At 44.4% G+C, this 20,658-nt stretch overlaps 2 protein-coding genes across 2 annotated transcripts in view; both read left to right on the forward strand.

Moving 5' to 3' along the window:
• LOC311132566 (uncharacterized protein) overlaps nt 1–18,648 on the forward strand; it is a gene marked incomplete at both ends in the record, with an annotated part of 291,847 nt that extends 273,199 nt beyond the window's left edge. Inside the window, 4 exons of the mRNA XM_084165826.1 lie at nt 17,408–17,758; nt 18,058–18,174; nt 18,322–18,371; nt 18,517–18,648. Of these exons, the coding sequence (XP_084021952.1) occupies nt 17,408–17,758; nt 18,058–18,174; nt 18,322–18,371; nt 18,517–18,648 (650 nt within the window). The remainder of the gene's footprint in view (nt 1–17,407; nt 17,759–18,057; nt 18,175–18,321; nt 18,372–18,516) is intronic.
• Nucleotides 8,501–10,323, forward strand: LOC311131831 (uncharacterized protein; the record flags this gene model as incomplete). The annotated part of the gene is made up of 3 exons (XM_084164960.1): nt 8,501–8,554; nt 8,735–9,091; nt 9,974–10,323. Exons 1-3 carry the CDS (start codon nt 8,512–8,514, stop codon nt 10,321–10,323), a joined length of 750 nt encoding a protein of 249 aa, XP_084021086.1. The 5' UTR covers nt 8,501–8,511.
• Nucleotides 18,649–20,658: the final 2,010 nt, after the last annotated feature.

The raw sequence follows: 20,658 nt of genomic DNA on the forward strand, positions 1-20,658 counted from the left end.
GGTGCCAGGGCAACAACCTCTCTCTCAACGTGAGCAAGACAAAGGAGATGATTGTGGACTACAAGAAAAAGTAGAGGACCGAGCACGCCCCCATTCTCATCGACGGGGCTGTAGTGGAGCAGGTTGAGGGCTTCAAGTTCCTTGGTGTCCACATCACCAACAAACTAACATGGTCCAAGCACACCAAGACAGTCATGAAGAGAGCACGACAAAACCTATTCCCCCTCAGGAGACTGAAAAGATTTTGCATGGGTCCTCAGATCCTCAAAAGGTTCTACAGCTGCACCACCGAGAGCATCCTGACTGGTTGCATCACTGCCTGGTATGGCAACTGCTAGGCCTCCGACCGCAATGCGTATGGCCCATTACATCACTGGGGCCAAGCTTCCTGCCATCCAGGACCTCTATACCAGGCGGTGTCAGAGGAAGGCCCTAAAAATTGTCAAAGACTCCAGCCACCCTAGTCAGAGACTGTTCTCTCTGCTACCGCACGGCAAGCCGTACCGGAGCGCCAAGTCTAGGTCCAAGAGGTTTCTAAACAGCTTCTACCCCCAAGCCATAAGACTCCTGAACATCTAATCAAATGCTACTGAGACTATTTGCATTGCCCCCCCCCCCCCCCCCCCGTCCCCGTCCCCGTCCTCTTTTACGCTGCTACTACTCTCTGTTTATTATCTATGCATGGTCACTTTAATAACTCTACCTACATGTACATATGACATCAATTACCTCGTCTAACCGTTGCTCCCGCACATTGACTTGGTACCGGTACCCCCTGTATATAGCCTTGCTATTGTTATTTTACTGCTGCTCTTTAATTCTTTGTTACTTTTATTTCTTATTATTTGTAGTATTTTTTTGTATTCTTTCTTAAAACTGCATTGTTGGTTAAGGGCTTGTAAGTAAGTAATTTGATTTGATTTGAAGGCTGCTGAAGGGAATCCACAGGGAAACTGTGGTAACCTGGACATAATGCTGCCTAACTTCGATCACAAACAAGTCCATAGACCCTACCGGTTCCAAAAAGGCTCCTGAGGAGTCTGGAATGCCTGAACTCACACAAGGAGTCCAAAAAAACAACAGGGCACCTGCTGTCACTTGATAATGCGCATTTGCACGCTGCCTCATCGCCGAACCATGGCAGCCCAAGGCTCAAACCCACAGGGAAACTGTGGTAACCCGGATAAGAGTGCATAACCAGTGCTCTTCCTAACTCCCAGACACAGCCAGAAGAACACTATGAGCCAGACTGGGAGCAGTTACGTCCAAGCGATAAAACCTCACAAAGGCATGTGGTGAACTTCAACTTGCTGCAGCACAGATATCACCAATCGCTATGCACCTGAACAATGCCCAAGAAGCTGCCACACCCCTAGTGGAGTAAGCACACACACCGCTATGCAAACATTGCCCTTTGCTGTCATACGCCAAGGAGATAGCCTCCACAAACCAAAGAGAAAGACGCTGTTTAGAAAGTACCTTACCCCGAAATGGATTAGCAAAACAGACAAATAGCTGGTGACAAACGCAGATATCCTTGAGCTGATCTATATACGGGCGCAGAGCGCCGATCTATATACTCTCGCAGAGCACGCAATAGTCACAGGCCACTCAACCATCGTTGCTCACTAGAAGCAAACGGAGGAGATGAAAAGGGTAACACCTCGAAAGCTAGAAACCTGTAAGATATACGCATAACCTTAGGAACAAAAGCTGCATTAGGACGTAACATCACCTTGGAGTCGCCAGTCGCAAACTCCAAACAGGGAGGGTGTACTTATAGCGCGTGGAGATTTCCACAATGGCCATGAGCAGGGCAGACTAGTGGGAAAGGACCTCCAGGTCCACAGACTCCAATGTTTCAAAATGAGGCTCACACAGAGTAGCCAGGGCCAAAGCCAGGTCCCAGGTCAGTGCCAAAGGCTTAGACACTGGTCTGAGTGATGCTAGTTTTTCAGGAACTGCACCACCAGAGGATGAGACCCCGGGGTAGAGCCATCAATCCCTACATGACACGCCGAGATGGCTGCCATATAAACTATCCATGTAGAAAAGGAAAAGCCCTGCTCAAAAAGCTCTTGCAAGAACACCACAATAGAGCTCTGAAAAGGAGAAACTCCTTTAATCTGACACCAACCTTCAAACGCACTGCACTTATACGTTTACAACCCCCTCGTAGAGGGCGTTCACGCCAACTGTATAGTCGTAATCAAATTCGAGGGTAAACCCCTAGCCGTCAATTTCAGCCAAACCCAAAGATTCCATATTGTGGTCGTGGATGCCAAACACTCCTGTGCACCTTGGACAAAAGATACCGACGACACGGAACTCTCCACGGGTCCCTGCCTAACAGGCGGATGATCTCTGCGAACCAGGGTTGTCTCGGCCAACGGAGAGCCCCCAGAAATCAACAACAGACCCTCCTGATGGACCCTCTCCAAAGAGGAAAAGCATAAAGCCGAGCCCGAGGTCACTGATGCACCAAAGCATCCGTTCCCTACGGATCGTCCAGATCCCTCATTGAGAAGCACAGGAGACAAAGCGCTTTTTCTCGCAATGCGTAAAGATCTACATTGGCCTTGCTGAACCGATCCCATATCTGGGCAACCACCGAGGGGTGAAGTCTTCACTCCATTGAGAGAGGAAAGTAGATCCGCACCCACATTGAGAGATCCGGAAAGGTATGTCGGGCTGAGTGACAAGAAATGCACACTGCTCCTTATGAGCAGATAACGGGCCAGGTTCAGGAGAGGGAGAGAGACAGAGAGAGAGAGAGAGAGAGAGACCACTCTCTACGTCACCGCCGTCCTGTTGTCAGACCTTACCAACACATGCTGCCCCTCCAATATCGGAAGAAAATGCCAGAAAAACTGCAGGTAGCTGCAAGTAATTGATTTGCAGCACCCTTAGCGCTGTCGACCAAACCCCCCTTTCCGAGTAGCCCACACACAGTGCTCCCCATCCCAGTGAGGATGACTCTGTTGCGATCACCTTTCGGGACATTACCCGGCCCATGGGAACTCACTGTGACAGCAGTCGCGGGCTACTCCAAGGAGTTAATGGAACCGAGTCCAGAACGAGACCCAGAAAACTGAACGTGTCAGACAACTTTACCTGTGAGTCACCATGAACCCAGAGACCAAATATCAGAAAACAGTGTGAAGATTCACCTGATCCCTCAACTCCGCTATGACCAGCCAATCATCCAGACAGGCCAATATTCTGATCCCCTGACACAGGACGGTGCCAAAGCTGCCTCGCCACCATAGCAAAGGTGCGGGTGACAGGGAGTGTCTGAAGGCAGGACCAGGAACACGTAAGCCACACCCTCGAAATGAAACCTCAGAAACCTTCTGTGGTGAGGATGTATAGCCACACAAAAATATGCATGCTCTGATCAATGGACATGAACCAATCGCTTGGACGCACCAATGCGTGAGCACCTTGAGTTGTTTGTCCAAACCACTCAAGTCCAGGATGAGATGCAACTCATCCTGAACTAGAAAATACCAGCTGTACCAACCGCTCTGTACTTCCGACACAGGAATCACCCGAATAGCTCGCTTCCAAAGAAGGGAGGAAATCTCCTCTCTTAAAACAGATGCTAGGACACACACACGGGGACATCTTGCATGCCCTCCACTGGGTGGAGCACGCAGCCAACCTCCCATACATTGTCATCTACACTCACTACTGCAAGTCGCTCTGGATAAGAGCGTCCATCAAATGACCAAAATGCTAAATACACATTGTCACCATTGACAGCCCAAAAACGTGGCCCTGTTTGTCATTCTCAGCGGTGCATGACATTGATGCTCCGCATATGAAAAAAAACAGGGGTCCAGATATCATACCAGAGTCTCCTAGTCATAATCAAGAGTTGGACTAGCATTTACGTGCATTTTCCCAGCAGGAAGGTCGTATTCCACGAGTTCCCACTATGACATGAACGCAGCAAGAAATGACTGCTACTTCCTGCTTTCGCTTGTCCTCGGAACGGGACTGCATGGACTCCATAGCTGAGCCAAACACTAGTTCGGGGAAATTGTCTCGCCCAAAACACATTCTCCCCGCTCCGGTAGGCTATTTGTGACCAAGTCCACCGGAACCAGCCATGTTCTATTCAGAAGCAAAGGACTGGGATTAGCCTCTCTGTTGGCCTCCGAGACCAGGCATGCAAGCTAGCCACGGCCCTATAAAACAGTTCCACATTCATGCATTTTGGCTGAATGTGAGTTATTCCAGGTCAAAAAACTGAAAAAGAGTCAAGCGACGCTTTACCGCAGTCATGACAGGTGGTAAAACTTTCCCCAACCTAGACACCAAGTTGCGAAGGAGAGGAGAACCATACCGCAGGCCGCAATATCTGTGGCAGAGGCACAAAAAAAAACATGAACCAGTCAGAGACACCACATCCTTTCCAGAATGTAGTTCCCAAACACCTTCAGGGAAGCAGAGAACCCATCCAGCTAGCCATTGCTTGGCTGGGATGCCCATCAGGGAATTGAACTCCAGTCCCTTGCATTACAGGCGGGAAACAACTCCGACCACAAACAGCCCCCCTCTCCCCATCTCCGGCAGCCCTGAGGCCACTGTAACACAGTTACAGGCAAACAGGACATCACTTGTGAGTATCTTTAATTTTCATTATTAAATCACATGCCCTAGGGCACGGTCTGAGTCTCAAAACCGGCTGTTTAGCCTTTTTGAACTTACTCTTACCACTGGCCATCTTACTCAAGCAGAGCAGAAGTGGTAGGGTTTTAGCAAACACAAATCCTACCCAAGCAAGGAAGCATTAGCTACACAAGCAGAGCAGAAAGTAGCTAGCTTTTAGGAAACACAAAGACTGATACCAAGACCCGAACTCGCAACTAGGGGTACGAGAATTCTCTCCCCACTAACAGACATCTAAATTGGAAATATTTGTAAATTGCGTGACATGTTCTCCTTCAGGCGAACTGAAGAGCGAAGAATTTAGGAAATGAATGCGAGCACTGGTGTTTTAGCCAGGAAGGCGGGGCTTCCGAGGGCGGCCTCTGCATTCATTGGCCCGTTGGGTGTGTTTTTAGTTTTCTTCAGGTGAATATGATTGGTAATTGACTCCCCATAGTATGTTATACCGAGTGACCGACTGAAAGGGAACTGTCCCTGTTCTTCTCTGCAGCAAACCAAGGGTTGTTGTCAAACTCCCTATAAAATGTTGGACTTCCAGAGTGAGCATAAATAGATACAATCATCACTGGAGCTTGTCCCACTGTCAGTTTGAACCCGTAGTAGTTTCCAACTTCACCTGACATGAGGCATTGCAAATGTACTGTATATCCTTGGGTGAATGTCTTCAGGATATCAGACTGAATGATCGTAGCAAGAGAACAGCCTTAAAAATAATTAAAAAAAAAAAAATGTAGCATACTTGAATATCTTTGTTTCTGTGACGAGGTGTGAATGAAGGAGTCAGGCGCAGAAGGTAAAATACCGAAGTCCAGAGTTTATTCAGTTTACATAAATAAAACGCACCCAGCGACAAAACGAAACATCACAAGGGAAATATTCCACCTTGGCAAATACAAATGGAACGAAAGCATGGCATCACGGCAGGCTAGCTCCCGTCGGACATCCTCCCTTAGGTGGCACCGGAAATGGTCGATCAGGGCCCGCTCGTTCCACCCGGAACCCCGCTGCCAGCGTCCGGAACTCCAGCGCGTAGTCCTGTGCGGTCCTCGTCCCCTGCCTCAAATGGACCAGTCGTTCGCCCGCCTCTCGACCCTCAGGCGTGTGATCGAAAAAGGCCCGAAAGAGGCGAGCAAACTCCCCGTAGTCCTCCAACGCGGCACCTCCCTCGTTCCACACCGCGTTGGCCCACTCCAGGGCTCTCCCAAAAAGGCAGGAAACGAAGACAGATACAGTGGGGAAAAAAAGTATTTAGTCAGCCACCAATTGTGCAATTTCTCCCACTTAAAAAGATGAGAGAGGCCTGTAATTTTCATCATATGTACACGTCAACTATGACAGACAAATTGAGATTTTTTTCCCCAGAAAATCACATTGTAGGATTTTTTATTAATTTATTTGCAAATTATGGTGGAAAATAAGTATTTGGTCACCTACAAACAAGCAAGATTTCTGGCTCTCACAGACCTGTAACTTCTTCTTTAAGAGGCTCCTCTGTCCTCCACTCGTTACCTGTATTTATGGCACCTGTTTGAACTTGTTATCAGTATAAACTCCTGTCCACAACCTCAAACAGTCACACTCCAAACTCCACTATGGCCAAGACCAAAGAGCTGTCAAAGGACACCAGAAACAAAATTGTAGACCTGCACCAGGCTGGGAAGACTGAATCTGCAATAGGTAAGCAGCTTGTTTTGAAGAAATCAACTGTGGGAGCAATTATTAGGAAATGGAAGACATACAAGACCACTGATAATCTCCCTCGATCTGGGGCTCCACGCAAGATCTCACCCCATGGGGTCAAAATCATCACAAGATCGGTGAGCAAAAATCCCAGAACCACACGGGGGGACCTAGTGAATGACCTGCAGAGAGCTGGGACCAAAGTAACAAAGCCTACCATCAGTAACACACTACGCCGCCAGGGACTCAAATCCTGCAGTGCCAGACGTGTCCCCCTGCTTAAGCCAGTACATGTCCAGGCCCGTCTGAAGTTTGCTAGAGTGCATTTGGATGATCCAGAAGAGGATTGGGAGAATGTCATATGGTCAGATGAAACCAAAATATAACTTTTTGGTAAAAACTCAACTCGTCGTGTTTGGAGGACAAAGAATGCTGAGTTGCATCCAAAGAACACCATACCTACTGTGAAGCATGGGGGTGGAAACATCATGCTTTGGGGCTGTTTTTCTGCAAAGGGACCAGGACGACTGATCCCTGTAAAGGAAAGAATGAATGGGGCCATGTATCGTGAGATTTTGAGTGAAAACCTCCTTCCATCAGCAAGGGCATTGAAGATGAAACGTGGCTGGGTCTTTCAGCATGACAATGATCCCAAACACACTGCCCGGGCAACGAAGGAGTGGCTTCGTAAGAAGCATTACAATGTCCTGGAGTGGCCTAGCCAGTCTCCAGATCTCAACCCCATAGAAAATCTTTGGAGGGAGTTGAAAGTCTGTGTTGCCCAGCGACAGCCCCAAAACATCACTGCTCTAGAGGAGTTCTGCATGGAGGAATGGGCCAAAATACCAGCAACAGTGTGTGAAACCTTGTGAAGACTTACAGAAAACGTATGACCTGTGTCATTGCCAACAAAGGGTATATAACAAAGTATTGAGAAACTTTTGTTATTGACCAAATACTTATTTTCCACCATATTTTGCAAATAAATTCATTAAAAATCCTACAATGTGGTTTTCTGGAGAAAGAAAATCTCATTTTTTCTGTCATAGTTGACGTGTACCTATGATGAAAATTACAGGCCTCTCTCATCTTTTTAAGTGGGAGAACTTGCACAATTGGTGGCTGACTAAATACTTTTTTCTCCCACTGTATTTCACTCACACCTTAGTTTTACTTTAGTTTTCACTTTCTCCAACAGTCTGTGTCTGAGTCAGTCCAGCCAGGAGACTCTGTGATTCTGAACTGTACATTCTGGGAAGGCTTTCCACTAGATGTTGGAACATTGCTGCAGGGATTTGCTTCCATTCAGCCACAAGACCATTAGTGAGGTCGGTGTTGGGCGATTAGGCCTGGCTCACAGTCGGCATTCCAATTCATCCCAAAGGTGTTCAATGGGATTGAGGTCAGGGCTCTGTGCAAGCCAGTCAAGTTCTTCCACACCGATCTGGACAAACCATTTCTGTAGGGACCTCGCTTTGTGCACGGGGGCATTGTCATGCTGAAACAGGAAAGGGCTTTCCCCAAACTGTTGCCACAAAGTTGGAAGCACAGAATCTAAACACAATACCCAATTCTGACAAAGCAAAAACAGGTTATTAGAAATGTAAAATCATTTACAAATAAAAAACTATTTAGTTAAAGGAAGTCTTTGCATAAGTAACCTATTTATTCAAGTCATCTCTACTCGGAAATGTTTTGTCCTCTTTCAGACGTCTTGATATCATGCCACTCACACCCAACTACCACACATAGAACCAGTTCCCAGGTACTTGCAGTCTGCTCTAAGCAACATGAGGCCGTATCTACTCTGCTACCTGCACTCTGTGTCTCCTTGTGGTTTTCAGCAGGACGTCTATTTGATGTAAGTCTGTTGTTCTTACAATCTTTACCTGTTGTTCATGTTGCCACTGACAGTTTGCAGCCATAAACTTACTTGAACCAGTTCACAGGTACGGCCAGAGTGAATGTGAGAACTACAAACCACAATTTCTTGCAAGACCATTCAGGAGTTATGGTACAATACAAGACCAATGGTTGTCTGAATGAGGCGTCAACAAAAATGACGCCTTCAGTTCGACCAATCACCAATAACCCCATTGTTGAAGTGTTGTACACATGGGTAGTCTTTTTCCACTCAAGATGATACTTTCAAAGATGTTCACACTGTGTATGATATTTCTCCTCCTTAAACAAATGGGTAAGTCACATTTAATTATATTTTCTCTGCTTGTGTGATGTGTACCATAACAAAATACATTGGGTATTGATATTACAGTCCATTTCAAGCAATCCACATAGAATAATTGCATTTTTTATTATGTGATGGCTAATATATGTGAGTAGCTAAGAAATAAATGTTTTTTTGTGTGTGTTATAGATCATGTTCCAGCTGCAGCACAATCCTCAGCCATTCGTCTCACGTCAGCCAATGTTGGAGACACAGTGACTTTGCACTGTTTCTATGAAGGTGACATGGCAGTAATATTCTCCTGGTACAAGCAACCCTTTGGAAATATTCCTCGGCTCATGTCAACATATTTTTTTAAGTATGACAGTGCCGCTGTATTTTACCATGAATTTATGGGTAACCCTCGCTTCTCAGTGGAAAGTGACAAAGGAAAAAATCACCTAAGGATCTCAGACATGGAACTCTCTGATTCAGCCACATACTACTGTGGGAGCACTTATGGAAACAAGATGGAGTTTGGAGAAGGAACCATTCTCATTGTAAAAGGTACAGAAATAATTCTTATTTTCAGATTGTTAAAAATCTTAGATTATACATGAAGAGTGTAGAAGAATAGCTAAAGGAAATTGAATTATTGTGACAATCAAATGTACATAAAAGGTTGATGTCTGCGCCCCCGCGGAAATCTAATTAGCATCATAAAAAATACCCATACAAATCCTTCAGTTTAAGCTAGAGATATCTGTTTATTTGCATTGGATGAGTCTCAATCCACCGCATCCGCCTATGTCGCTCTTCCGCATCTGCGGTGAAAGGTGACAGAGCTAGAGCGGTGTTTGTCAGACCATGAGACATCCCGAAAATGATGGAACGATGAGACTCTCAGGAACATGACGGTGTTCTCCGTTTTGCTCTACATCCTCCACAAAAAATAACCAATTCCTGATCTTTCTTATATCTCTCAGATATAGGACAGACACTTCAGAACAAACTTCTTTTAGACTATGTTTTGGGGGACTATATGTTGTTCCATGCAGTTAATCTGTTATTCAATGTGTTTGTGTGGACTAATAGCAGTAATGCCAAATACAATTTTCCATCAAATAATTGTATATATTTTTTTATACTTCAAGGGGTCTTAAAATTCAAAATCAAATAGCAAAATGATCCTTGGTATCAAAATGATCCTTGGTATGACCTTCTTAAAACAATTCCATATAGCCTAATAGAACCCACCCCCCACCCACCCCCCCCAGCTTAGCTTTTTAGATTATTTAGTTCCAAAAATAATGGGTTAAATACATGTACAAAAAATAGACTGTTATGGGTTAAGTAATCTCATAATGAGATCCTTTCATGGTTAAAAAAATGTTAGGTAGGGATGTTTTGGATATTCAAAAGATTTACTGACATGATACTTCTTTTCAGGTTCAGAGTCCAACAGCAAGACAGTTGTTCAGCAGTCTGTGTCTAAATCAGTCCAGCTAGGAGACTCTGTGACTCTGAACTGTACAATACACACTGAGACCTGTGTAGGAGAACACAGTGTCTATTGGTTCAGACATGGCTCAGGAGAATCCCATCCAGGAATAATTTACACCCATGGAGACAGGGGTGATCAGTGTGAGAACAGCCCTGAGGCTGGGTCTCCTACACAGAGCTGTGTCTACAATCTCCCCAAGAGGAACCTCAACCTCTCTGATGCTGGGACTTACTACTGTGCTGTGGGAACGGGACCACACTGGACTTTGAGGGTTGTGACTTTACTGCCCAGATGAGAATCCTGGTCCTTCTCTCCATCATAAGAACTGGAGTTCTCCTCTGCTGTGTGACCATCTTCATCATTATCTATACCACCAGGAAATAAATAAATCTTAGACAAATGTCGATTGACTTTCGGTTTTGGAGTAAATGTTGGAAATATCATCACTATGTATTGAAAATTAGTATTTAGTCTCGTGTAGCTCAGTTGGTAGAGCATGGCGTTTGCAACACCAGGGTTGTGGGTTCGATTCCCACGGTGGACCAGTATAAAAAAATAATTAAAAAAATATAAAAAAATGTATGCACTCAGTAACTGTAAGTCAATCTGGATAAGACCGTCTGCTAAATGACTAAACTGTAAAATGTATTTATTGAGATTGCTGAGTTGTTTCATATAGCATTTTTGTATCTAATGACCTTCGACCTTGTTTAAAAAGTTGGATGTCAGTTGATTAAATTGCTCTTCTGAAATCCCTGAGTATGTTGCTTCTTTTAGCATCAATAAATATCAATTTAAACAACTGATACTGACTAAAATATACTTGTTCCTTCTCTTGTGTTCTGTACATACAGTATGTCTGTATGAATGTGTGCAGAGGGCTTCTGCAGACCCAACCTACTGATAAATGCTAAACCCACCCATGCTTGCACCCACACAGTGAGATGTTCACAGGTACCTGTACACTGTGGTCTGCTGTGAGCACAAAACAAGGCCGTCTCTACGCTTTGGACAGGCCTGCTTGCCTTTTACATACCCTGCGTCTCTATGTGGTTTTCAGCAGGATGTCTATGTGGTGTCAGACTGTTTTCTCTCATTCTTTCATTGTTGTTCACAACCAAGACAATTAGCAACGCAGTCCACTTATATACTGTATGCCATGTAGCCTGTATCTTGTCACAAGATCATAGGTTTAATTAGTTCAAACTACAATCATTTGTTTACAGAGTTTAAAGTAGAACTTGTATCAATGTAAGCTAGGCTACAGCCAATAGGCCTACCCACTAGGTACACCCCTACTAAATACTCAACTAGTAGCCTACACTTGAGTTAGTACATGAATGACAGGGATAAGACTGACTTTCACTCTGTAGGTGTTTCCCCCACATACCCTCTCAGTAATGCTTCACCCCTGTTCACCCTACATACAGTACATGACCAAATGTATGTGGACACCTGCTCGTCGGAAATCTAATTCCAAAAACATGGGCATTAATATGAGTTGGTCCCCCCTCTGCTGCTATAACAGCCTCCACTCTTCTGGGAAGATTTTCTACTAGATGTTGGAACATTGCTGCGGGGACTTGCTTCCATTTAGCCACAAGCGCATTAGTGAGGTCGGGCATTTGATGTTGGGCGATTAGGCCTGGCTCACAGTCGGCGTTCCAGTTCATCCCAAAGATGTTTGATGTGGTTGAGGTCAGGGCTCTGTGCAGGCCAGTCAAGTTCTTCCACACTGATCTTGAAAACCATTTCTGTATGGACCTCGCTTTGTGCACTGGGGAATTGTCATGCTGAAACAGGAAAGGGCCTTACCCAAACTGTTACCACAAAGTTTGAAACACAAAATCCTCTAGAATGTCATTGAATGCTATAGTATTAAGATTTTCCTTCACTGGAACTAAGGGGTCTAGCCCGAACCATAAAAAACAGCCCCAGACCATTATTCCTCCTCCACCAACGTTTACAGTTGGCACTATGCATTTGGGCAGGTAGCATTCTCCTGGCATCCGCCAAACCCAGATCCGTCCGTCGGACTGCCAGATGGTGAAGCGTGATTCATCACTCCAGAGAAAACGTTTCCCACTGCTCTAGAGTCCAATGGCGGCGAGCTTTACACCACTCCAGCCGACGCTTGGCATTGCGCATTGTGAACTTAGGCTTGTGTGTGGCTGCTCGGCCTTGGAAACCCATTTTATGAAGCTCCCGACGAACAGTTATTGTGCTGACGTTGCTTCCAGAGGGAGTTTGGAACTCGGTAGTGAGTGTTGCAACCGAGGACAAACTATTTGTACGCGCTTCAGCACTCGGCAGGTCCTGTTCTGTGAGCTTGTGTGGCCTACCACTTTGCGACTGAGCCGTTGTTGCTCCTAGACGTTTTCACTTCACAATAATAGCACTTACAGTTGAATGGGGCAGCTCTAGCAGGGCAGAAATTTGACGAACTGATTTGTTGGAAAGGTGGCATCCTATGTCGGTGCCACGTTAAAAGTCACTGAGCTCTTCAGTAAGACCATTCTACTGCCAATGTTTGTCTATGGAGATTGCCTGGCTGTGTGCTCAATTGTATACACCTGTCAGCAACGGGTGTGGCTGAAATAGTCGACTCAACTATTTTGAAGGGGTGTCCACATACTTTTGTATATATAGTGTATGTATCTGTGCACAATGAAGGACTGCAGTTCATCTGTCTTTCAATAGGGAGAAGCAGTGTACTATTATGGAAGTCCCCATGACTGCCTCAACAGTAGAGTTGGCAGCAACTTGTAGAAGTGGTCAAAATGTTCACTAATTTGATGAACAATCATTGAACTCACTTTCCTGTGGAATCTCATGTGTCTAGTAGAAATAGTGGTCCAACAATTTTTTTTGTGCATTTTAGCTAACCCTTTCCTAACCTTAACTTAATTTTCATAACCTGCCATGTTAATACTCCTAACCTGCCATTTTAATTATCATAACCGGCTGCGTAAGTTCTCTTAACCTGCTACAAAAAGTCTGCAGACCGGTCCATAGAATAGCCTTGGTTTCCACTAATGCGATACTGCCTCACACTGGCTTGCCTGCTCTTTCTTTTCACTAATGATGCGAGTGTGTTCATTCTTCGGTGTTTTGCATATAGAATATCCTAGCCTATTCATTGATGATAGGCCCTGCTTTACTGAAGTTGCTAGACATTGCAAGCCAAAAAATTGTGATTTACAGCATTCCATTGCGAAATACAGCTTTTGATTTTGCTATAGATAGGCCTAGTGCACGGTTCTGACTCTGTCTGCATGACTGTCTGTCCGCCTTCCCTCTCTCTCCGTGCCTCGCTAGCTCGCTTTGAAAGATGCAAGTGTTTGTGTTCTCAAGCCTCGTTCTTATTACCCATAAGAACTCCGTTATGTTGCACTGTTTGTCATGCATTTAAATGGGGACGTCCACAACGGAGTGGAATCGCAACGCCCCATGCAGTTGAAGGCTCCGTTGCGAGATGGACATGGCATACTTAGAAGTTTTCCAAACTTTGCGTCGTCTTCAGTCCAGCCAGAGTCCATTGAAGAACAGAAAGTTACCAAACCACAGAAGAAGATGAAAGTATATGGTTTTCGGTGATGACTTTATGGGAAAGCTAGCAACTTGAAACATTTACCCATTTCTATAAGTGAGTACTGTTTTCAATACTAATGTTAAAAAATACACATTTGCTATTAAGTCAATTATATTATATGACTGTTGCCTCCCGTTTAAGTTTTTTGTGATGATAATGATGTTTGTTTTTGATGATAATTATTAGGTAGAGGTCACTAGCCTAACTTTTAGCTAGCTAGCTAGCTGCTCTGCAGTGCAAGCTAGCTCGAGAAAAGAGTATCTAAACAAAACATGTTTTATTATCACCTGAAACAATATCTTTACCCTGTCTTGAATGAAAAGGTCATATTTTGCAATCTCCCAAAATAAATGTGATCTCTGACGAGAGACAGGCTTTCCTCCATTTTGCTTTAGAAACACTACACTTGTCCGTTCCGTATAGCGGGGAAAGACTCCGTAAAGATTACGTAAGGTGTAATGAAATACATCACAATATGTACGGGCATCAGAAGTACAGCAACTAATCAGTCTCCTCCGTTCCAAAAATACTGAATCTTAGGAGTCGATTCCTAGCGGAAGTCGGAAGTCGAGGGATCAATTATTTTGGCGACGAGTCTCCACCACTACGTCAAAGTCATTAACAGTTGTAAAAATTGCAGAGAAAGGCAAGTGACAGCAGCAAAGTCCTGTATGACATTAATTTGAGAAGTTAAATGAGAAGGAAATGCTAACTTTGCGAGGTGGAATTGAGGTACACTAATAGTAGTACAGGTGCAATACTTAGCCATCTGAAAGGGATGCACCGTGAGACCCAAACCGTTGCTGGCAGCAGCGTAGCTGCATTGTGAATTCACATGGAATCGTTTTAACGGAAAACCGATTTCTGCAGTTTAAATGTAAAGAATAGTTTTACACATTTATAACATGTTATAAATCAATTTCAGCTTCATAGAATAGCCAGAAGGATATATCAGACAGGTCAGACTGTCCTCCTCATAGGATCATTACTACTTATGTCAAATAAGTAATCATGAGCCACAATCACTAAAAATGAAACAGGTAGTAGAGCGATATGATGAAGACAATGATATGTGTTTGTGAGTGTAGTTTATAAATTGAGTTCCAGGAAGTCTTTACATAAGTAAGGCACACAACCTATTTCTTCAAGTCATCTCTCCTCTGAAATGTTTTGTCCTCTTTCAGACGTCTTGATATCAGGCCACTCACACCCACCTACCACACATAGAACCAGTTCACAGGTACTTGCGGTCTGCTCTAAGCAACATGAGGCCGTATCTACCCTGCTACCTGCACTCTGTGTCTCCTTGTGGTTTTCAGCAGGACGTCTATTTGATGTAAGTCTGTTGTTCTTACAATCTTTACCTGTTGTTCATGTTGCCACTGACAGTTTGCAGCCATAAACTTACTTGAATATATGTATAGTTATCTGAAATCAGTTCCAAACCACAAGGAACTGCTAATTAAATCTGTTTGAACCCTCTAATTTAACAATCTCAGTCCAGGGGGAGGGACAAGTTTGTGATGATGTCATGGGAGAATTTTCAGTACATTCGCAATCAGACATTTCTTGTGAAGCACAAAGACTACTGCAGGGTCCTCTGTAAGAAGACCAAAAGAGGAGGAACCTCCTTCTGATAGATTGCCTCCTATGAGAACAACATTCACCAGAGAGTGATTGGCTGAGGTTTCCAATCAGGCATGCTCTCTTAGGTGTTACACTTCAGTTAGTGCATGTTTCTGTGAATGATGAGGAATGAGACTGACATACAATAGACTTGTTTTATCCTCTCATCTGATGTACTGTAACTGTTAAATGACTTGGTCAAACTAGTATTTGTTAACTTTAGGGGCACTTGATGTATCTTAACAAGTGCAATTGAGACAAGATAGCCTAAATCAAGTGAACCTAAAAAAGTAACTGTGAGAACACAAGTGGTAAACAAACAGAAAATATAATTTCCACACAGGTACGGCGAGAGTGAATGTGAGAACTACAAACCACAATTTCTTGCAAGACCATTCAGGAGTTATGGTACAATACAAGACCAATGGTTGTCTGAATGAGGCGTCAACAAAAATGACGCCTTCAGTTCGACCAATCACCAATAACCCCATTGTTGAAGTGTTGTACACATGGGTAGTCTTTTTCCACTCAAGATGATACTTTCAAAGATGTTCACACTGTGTATGATATTTCTCCTCCTTAAACAAATGGGTAAGTCACATTTAATTTGATTTCTCTGCTTGTGTGATGTGTACCATAACAAAATACATTGGGTATTGATATTACAGTCCATTTCAAGCAATCCACATAGAATAATTGCATTTTTTATTATGTGATGGCTAATATATGTGAGTAGCTAAGAAATAAATGTTTTTTTGTGTGTGTTATAGATCATGTTCCAGCTGCAGCACAATCCTCAGCCATTCGTCTCACGTCAGCCAATGTTGGAGACACAGTGACTTTGCACTGTTTCTATGAAGGTGACATGGCAGTAATATTCTCCTGGTACAAGCAACCCTTTGGAAATATTCCTCGGCTCATGTCAACATATTTTTTTAAGTATGACAGTGACGCTGTATTTTACCATGAATTTATGGGTAACCCTCGCTTCTCAGTGGAAAGTGACAAAGGAAAAAATCACCTAAGGATCTCAGACATGGAACTCTCTGATTCAGCCACATACTACTGTGGGAGCACTTATGGAAACAAGATGGAGTTTGGAGAAGGAACCATTCTCATTGTAAAAGGTACAGAAATAATTCTTATTTTCAGATTGTTAAAAATCTTAGATTATACATGAAGAGTGTAGAAGAATAGCTAAAGGAAATTGAATTATTGTGACAATCAAATGTACATAAAAGGTTGATGTCTGCGCCCCTGCGGAAATCTAATTAGCATCATAAAAAATACCCATACAAATCCTTCAGTTTAAGCTAGAGATATCTGCAGTGTTTGTCAGACCATGAGACATCCCAAAAATGATGGAAAGATGAGACTCTCAGGAACATGATGGTGTTCTCCGTTTTGCTCTACAACCCCCACAAGCGTCTTGGGACTCGTCTGCAGTCGGTACAGCCGATCTGCCAACTTCTGTCTGTAGCGTCTGAACAGTTTGGGCTACACACTAATATGACCCCTCTGTAGAAAGGTGAGACTATCACAAAAACGTACGTGTCGGTTGATTTGCTCTAGACTCATCTGAATGTCCCCTGAACCAGTTGAAAAAATATGGAGACTGTTTAGTGCCAAAAATATGGGGTTAAATACAGGTACAAAACAAATAAAAACATTCCTGATCTTTCTTATATCTCTCAGATATAGGACAGACACTTCAGAACAAACTTCCTTTAGACTATGTTTTGGGGGACTATCTGTTGTTCCATGCAGTGAATCTGTTATTCAATGTGTTTGTATGGCCTAATAGCAGTAATGCCAAATACAATTTTCCATCAAATAATTGTTTCATATATTTTTTTTTATACTTCAAGGGGTCTTAAAATTCAAAATCAAATAGCAAAATGATCCTTGGTATGACCTTCTTAAAACAATTCCATATAGCTTAATAGAACCCCCCCCCCCCCCCCCCCACCCCGACCCCCCACCCTCCCAGTTGAGCTTTTTAGATTATTTAGTTAAAAAAATAATGGGTTAAATACATGTACAAAAAATAGACTCTTATGGGTTAAGTATTATCAAAATGAGATCCTATCATGGTTAAAACATTTTAGGTAGGGATGTTTTGGATATTCAAAATATTTACTGACATGATACTTATTTTCAGGTTCAGAGTCCAACAGCAAGACAGTTGTACAGCAGTCTGTGTCTAAATCAGTCCAGCTAGGAGACTCTGTGACTCTGAACTGTACAATACACACTGAGACCTGTGTAGGAGAACACAGTGTCTATTGGTTCAGACATGGCTCAGGAGAATCCCATCCAGGAATCATTTACACCCATGGAGACAGGGGTGATCAGTGTGAGAACAGCTCTGATGCTGGGTCTCCTACACAGAGCTGTGTCTACAACCTCCCCAAGAGGAACCTCAGCCTCTCTGATGCTGGGACTTACTACTGTGCTGTGGCCTCATGTGGGGAGATACTGTTTGGGAACGGGACCAAGCTTGACATTGACCGTAAGTAATACTTCTGACATTCTGTTTTGTTATAATCAATGTTCTTTACATTGCAGGCAAGGTATCATTTAGTTCTGTTTTCTATATCATTCGGATATCTTTGTTTTTCTCTTTCATTCAGATATCTTTGTTTTCTATATCATTCAGATACTTTTTTTCTATATCCTTCAGATATCTTTGTATCTGAGAGAAGAAAGTATGACTCTCAGATCAGGTAGAGTCTTGTTGGTGTCTTAAACATTGTCAAGGCTTTATCCCTCAGTGTCTCAGTGTCTCTGTCCCTATTTGATATTTCACAGATGGTTGTAAGGAGGACCATCTTCTGTTCACATACTTCCTGGTTGTAGCGTTGGGTCTGTGTGTCATCCTCATCATTGTCCTTACATGTGTTTTGTACAAGATGAGTAAGTGCACAGGTAAGCAATATTATTGTCCAAGATACAGTATGCTTATTAATTGTTGGTAGAATTACATTATTTTACATGTTTTGGTCAAAGTTGGTCATAAAGGCTCTTCATTGTATGATGATGATGATTATATTGATTCTTATGTTTGATTAAAAGGAACGCACCCTCAGCCAAGTGCTCCTGCTGTCCCCAGTCATGATAACCAGGTAACCTGACCTAACACTTGTTTAGCTGTTGCTGAATCAATGTATTTTTCCTTTGATAAAAATATTAAAATAGTTTTGTTTCACAATACCGCAATGTTTAGTCTAATACCAAATATTGGACTTAGATTTTTTCTATTGCTCTCAGGATCAAGATGTTGACACACTCCATTATGCCGCTCTGAACGTCGTCCACCAGAAACTGAAGGCCGGGAGACAGGGGAACGCCATGGAGAGAGATACTGTGTACTCTGGGGTGAGACGCCAAAACATGGACTGAAACGTCAACTTTTCCTCTTTAATAACTTGCATTGATTTTGTGTGTTCTACACTGTATGTATGTATGACTGTGGCTTTTTCATTGCTAATTTTTACATTGATACTGTTGTGCATTTTAGATCAAATAAAACATTCAACTACTTTCATATAGAGTAATTGTTTGATTTGCATTTATGTTTTTGTCCTTACATTTCTACAACACTTCCTCCCACATATTCAGTGTGCAACAACCATATCAAGGCTATGCTCAATGTAAAAAAATATGGTTGGTTGCATAATAACTGTAAATATGAATCTATTGTGGGTGTTTTAGCCTCTCACACTGTTTTCTTTTAGTTGTATCCTGTATCACAGCTCTCTGTGGTGTTCTGATGTCACGGTTTCGGCCGAGGCTGCCTCTCTTCCTTGCTCGGGCAGGCTTCGGCGTTCGTCGTCTCCGGAATACTAGCTGCCACCGTTGTATGTTTCTGTGTTCGTTTGCTTTTGTCTGATTGTTGTACACCTGTTTCTCGTTTAGTGTATTAGTGTCCTATAAGTTCTCGTTGTGTTTTGCCTAGTGTTGTGTGTTATTGTTTCCACTGTCTTGGTTGTTGCCAGACGTATTGTGCTTTTGCTCGGTTGAGCTGTTCCTCCATAGTTTGGAGTGTTTTCGTCGCACCTGTTTGTGCGCGCGTATTTTGTTTCGCCTGCGTGCGGAGTTTCGCCTTCGGGCTATTTAGTGTTTGTACTGTGAGTATTTTTCACTAAAGTCTTTGGAATATACTTCTGCGTCCTGCGCCTGATTCCACCACCACACCCACCTACTACATCCTTGACAGAATAACACACCATCAAGTATGGAATCAGCAGGAGCCGCAGCAGCCCAGGCGACGCTGGAGGAAAAGGTCCGGGAACAGAGTGACCAGATCCTGCAGATGGGGTCCGCCCTGCAGGAGGTGATCACCACCAACCGAGGCTGGGGAACACCTCCACCGCCATCCTCTCTGCCAGCACCATCGGCCAGTCAGCCCGTTCCCGCTCCGGAACCCAGGGGAGTTCGACTCTCGCTCCCGAGAGCCTACGACGGGACCGCGGCCGGGTGTCAGGGATTCCTTCTCCAGGTGGAGCTGTACCTGGCCACCGTGCACCCGGCGCCCTCGGGACATGAGAGCGTGTCCGCCCTGATCTCCTGCCTTTCCGGGAAGGCGTTGGAATGGGCCAACGCGGAGTGGAGGAGGATCGACGCGGACACCATCACCTACGGCGAGTTCTCCCGCCGCTTCAGGGCGGTGTTTGACCATCCTCCGGAGGGGAAAGCGGCGGGGGAGCGTCTGGTCTTCCTCCGGCAGGGGAGGAGGAGTGCCCAGGAGTTCGCTCTTGAATTCCGTACTCTAGCGGCGGATGCAGGGTGGAATGAGCGGGCTCTCATCGATCACTACCGATGTAGTCTTCGCGAGGACGTCCGTCGGGAGCTGGCCTGTAGGGACACCAGCCTCTCGTTCGACCAGTTGGTCGACATGTCCATCAGGCTGGATAACCTACTAGCTACCCGCGGACGTTCCGAGGGGGGTCCGTCCATTTCACCCTCCAGCGCCTCCGAGCCGTGCCCCATGGAGCTCGGGGGCGCTGGCGCTAGAGAGAGGAGGGGTCGGCTTACAAGTGGGTCCATCTCCTGCACCAACTGTGGTCGGGGAGGACACACCGCGGCTAGGTGCTGGGGATGGCCTCCTAGGGGAGACAACGACAGGTCCCGCACTGGGGATTCCTTCCAGGTGAGTAGGCGCCCCACTCACCCAGAGCTCTCTGTTGCACATTTCTGTATACCTGTGCGTTTTCCACAGGTAGCACCTCATTCCCAGCATAAGGCGCTGGTAGATTCAGGCGCAGCTGGGAACTTTGTTGATAAGAAGTTTTGTTTAGCCTTAGGGATTCCCCTTCTCCCTGTTGATGTCCCTTTCCCTGTTCATGCCCTAGATAGCCGTCCGTTGGGTGCGGGCTTGATCAGGGAGGTCACTGCGCCACTTAGGATGTG

The sequence above is a fragment of the Coregonus lavaretus genome, assembly GCF_964263955.1.
Source record: "Coregonus lavaretus genome assembly, chromosome: 7".
NCBI classification, from domain to species: domain Eukaryota; kingdom Metazoa; phylum Chordata; class Actinopteri; order Salmoniformes; family Salmonidae; genus Coregonus; species Coregonus lavaretus.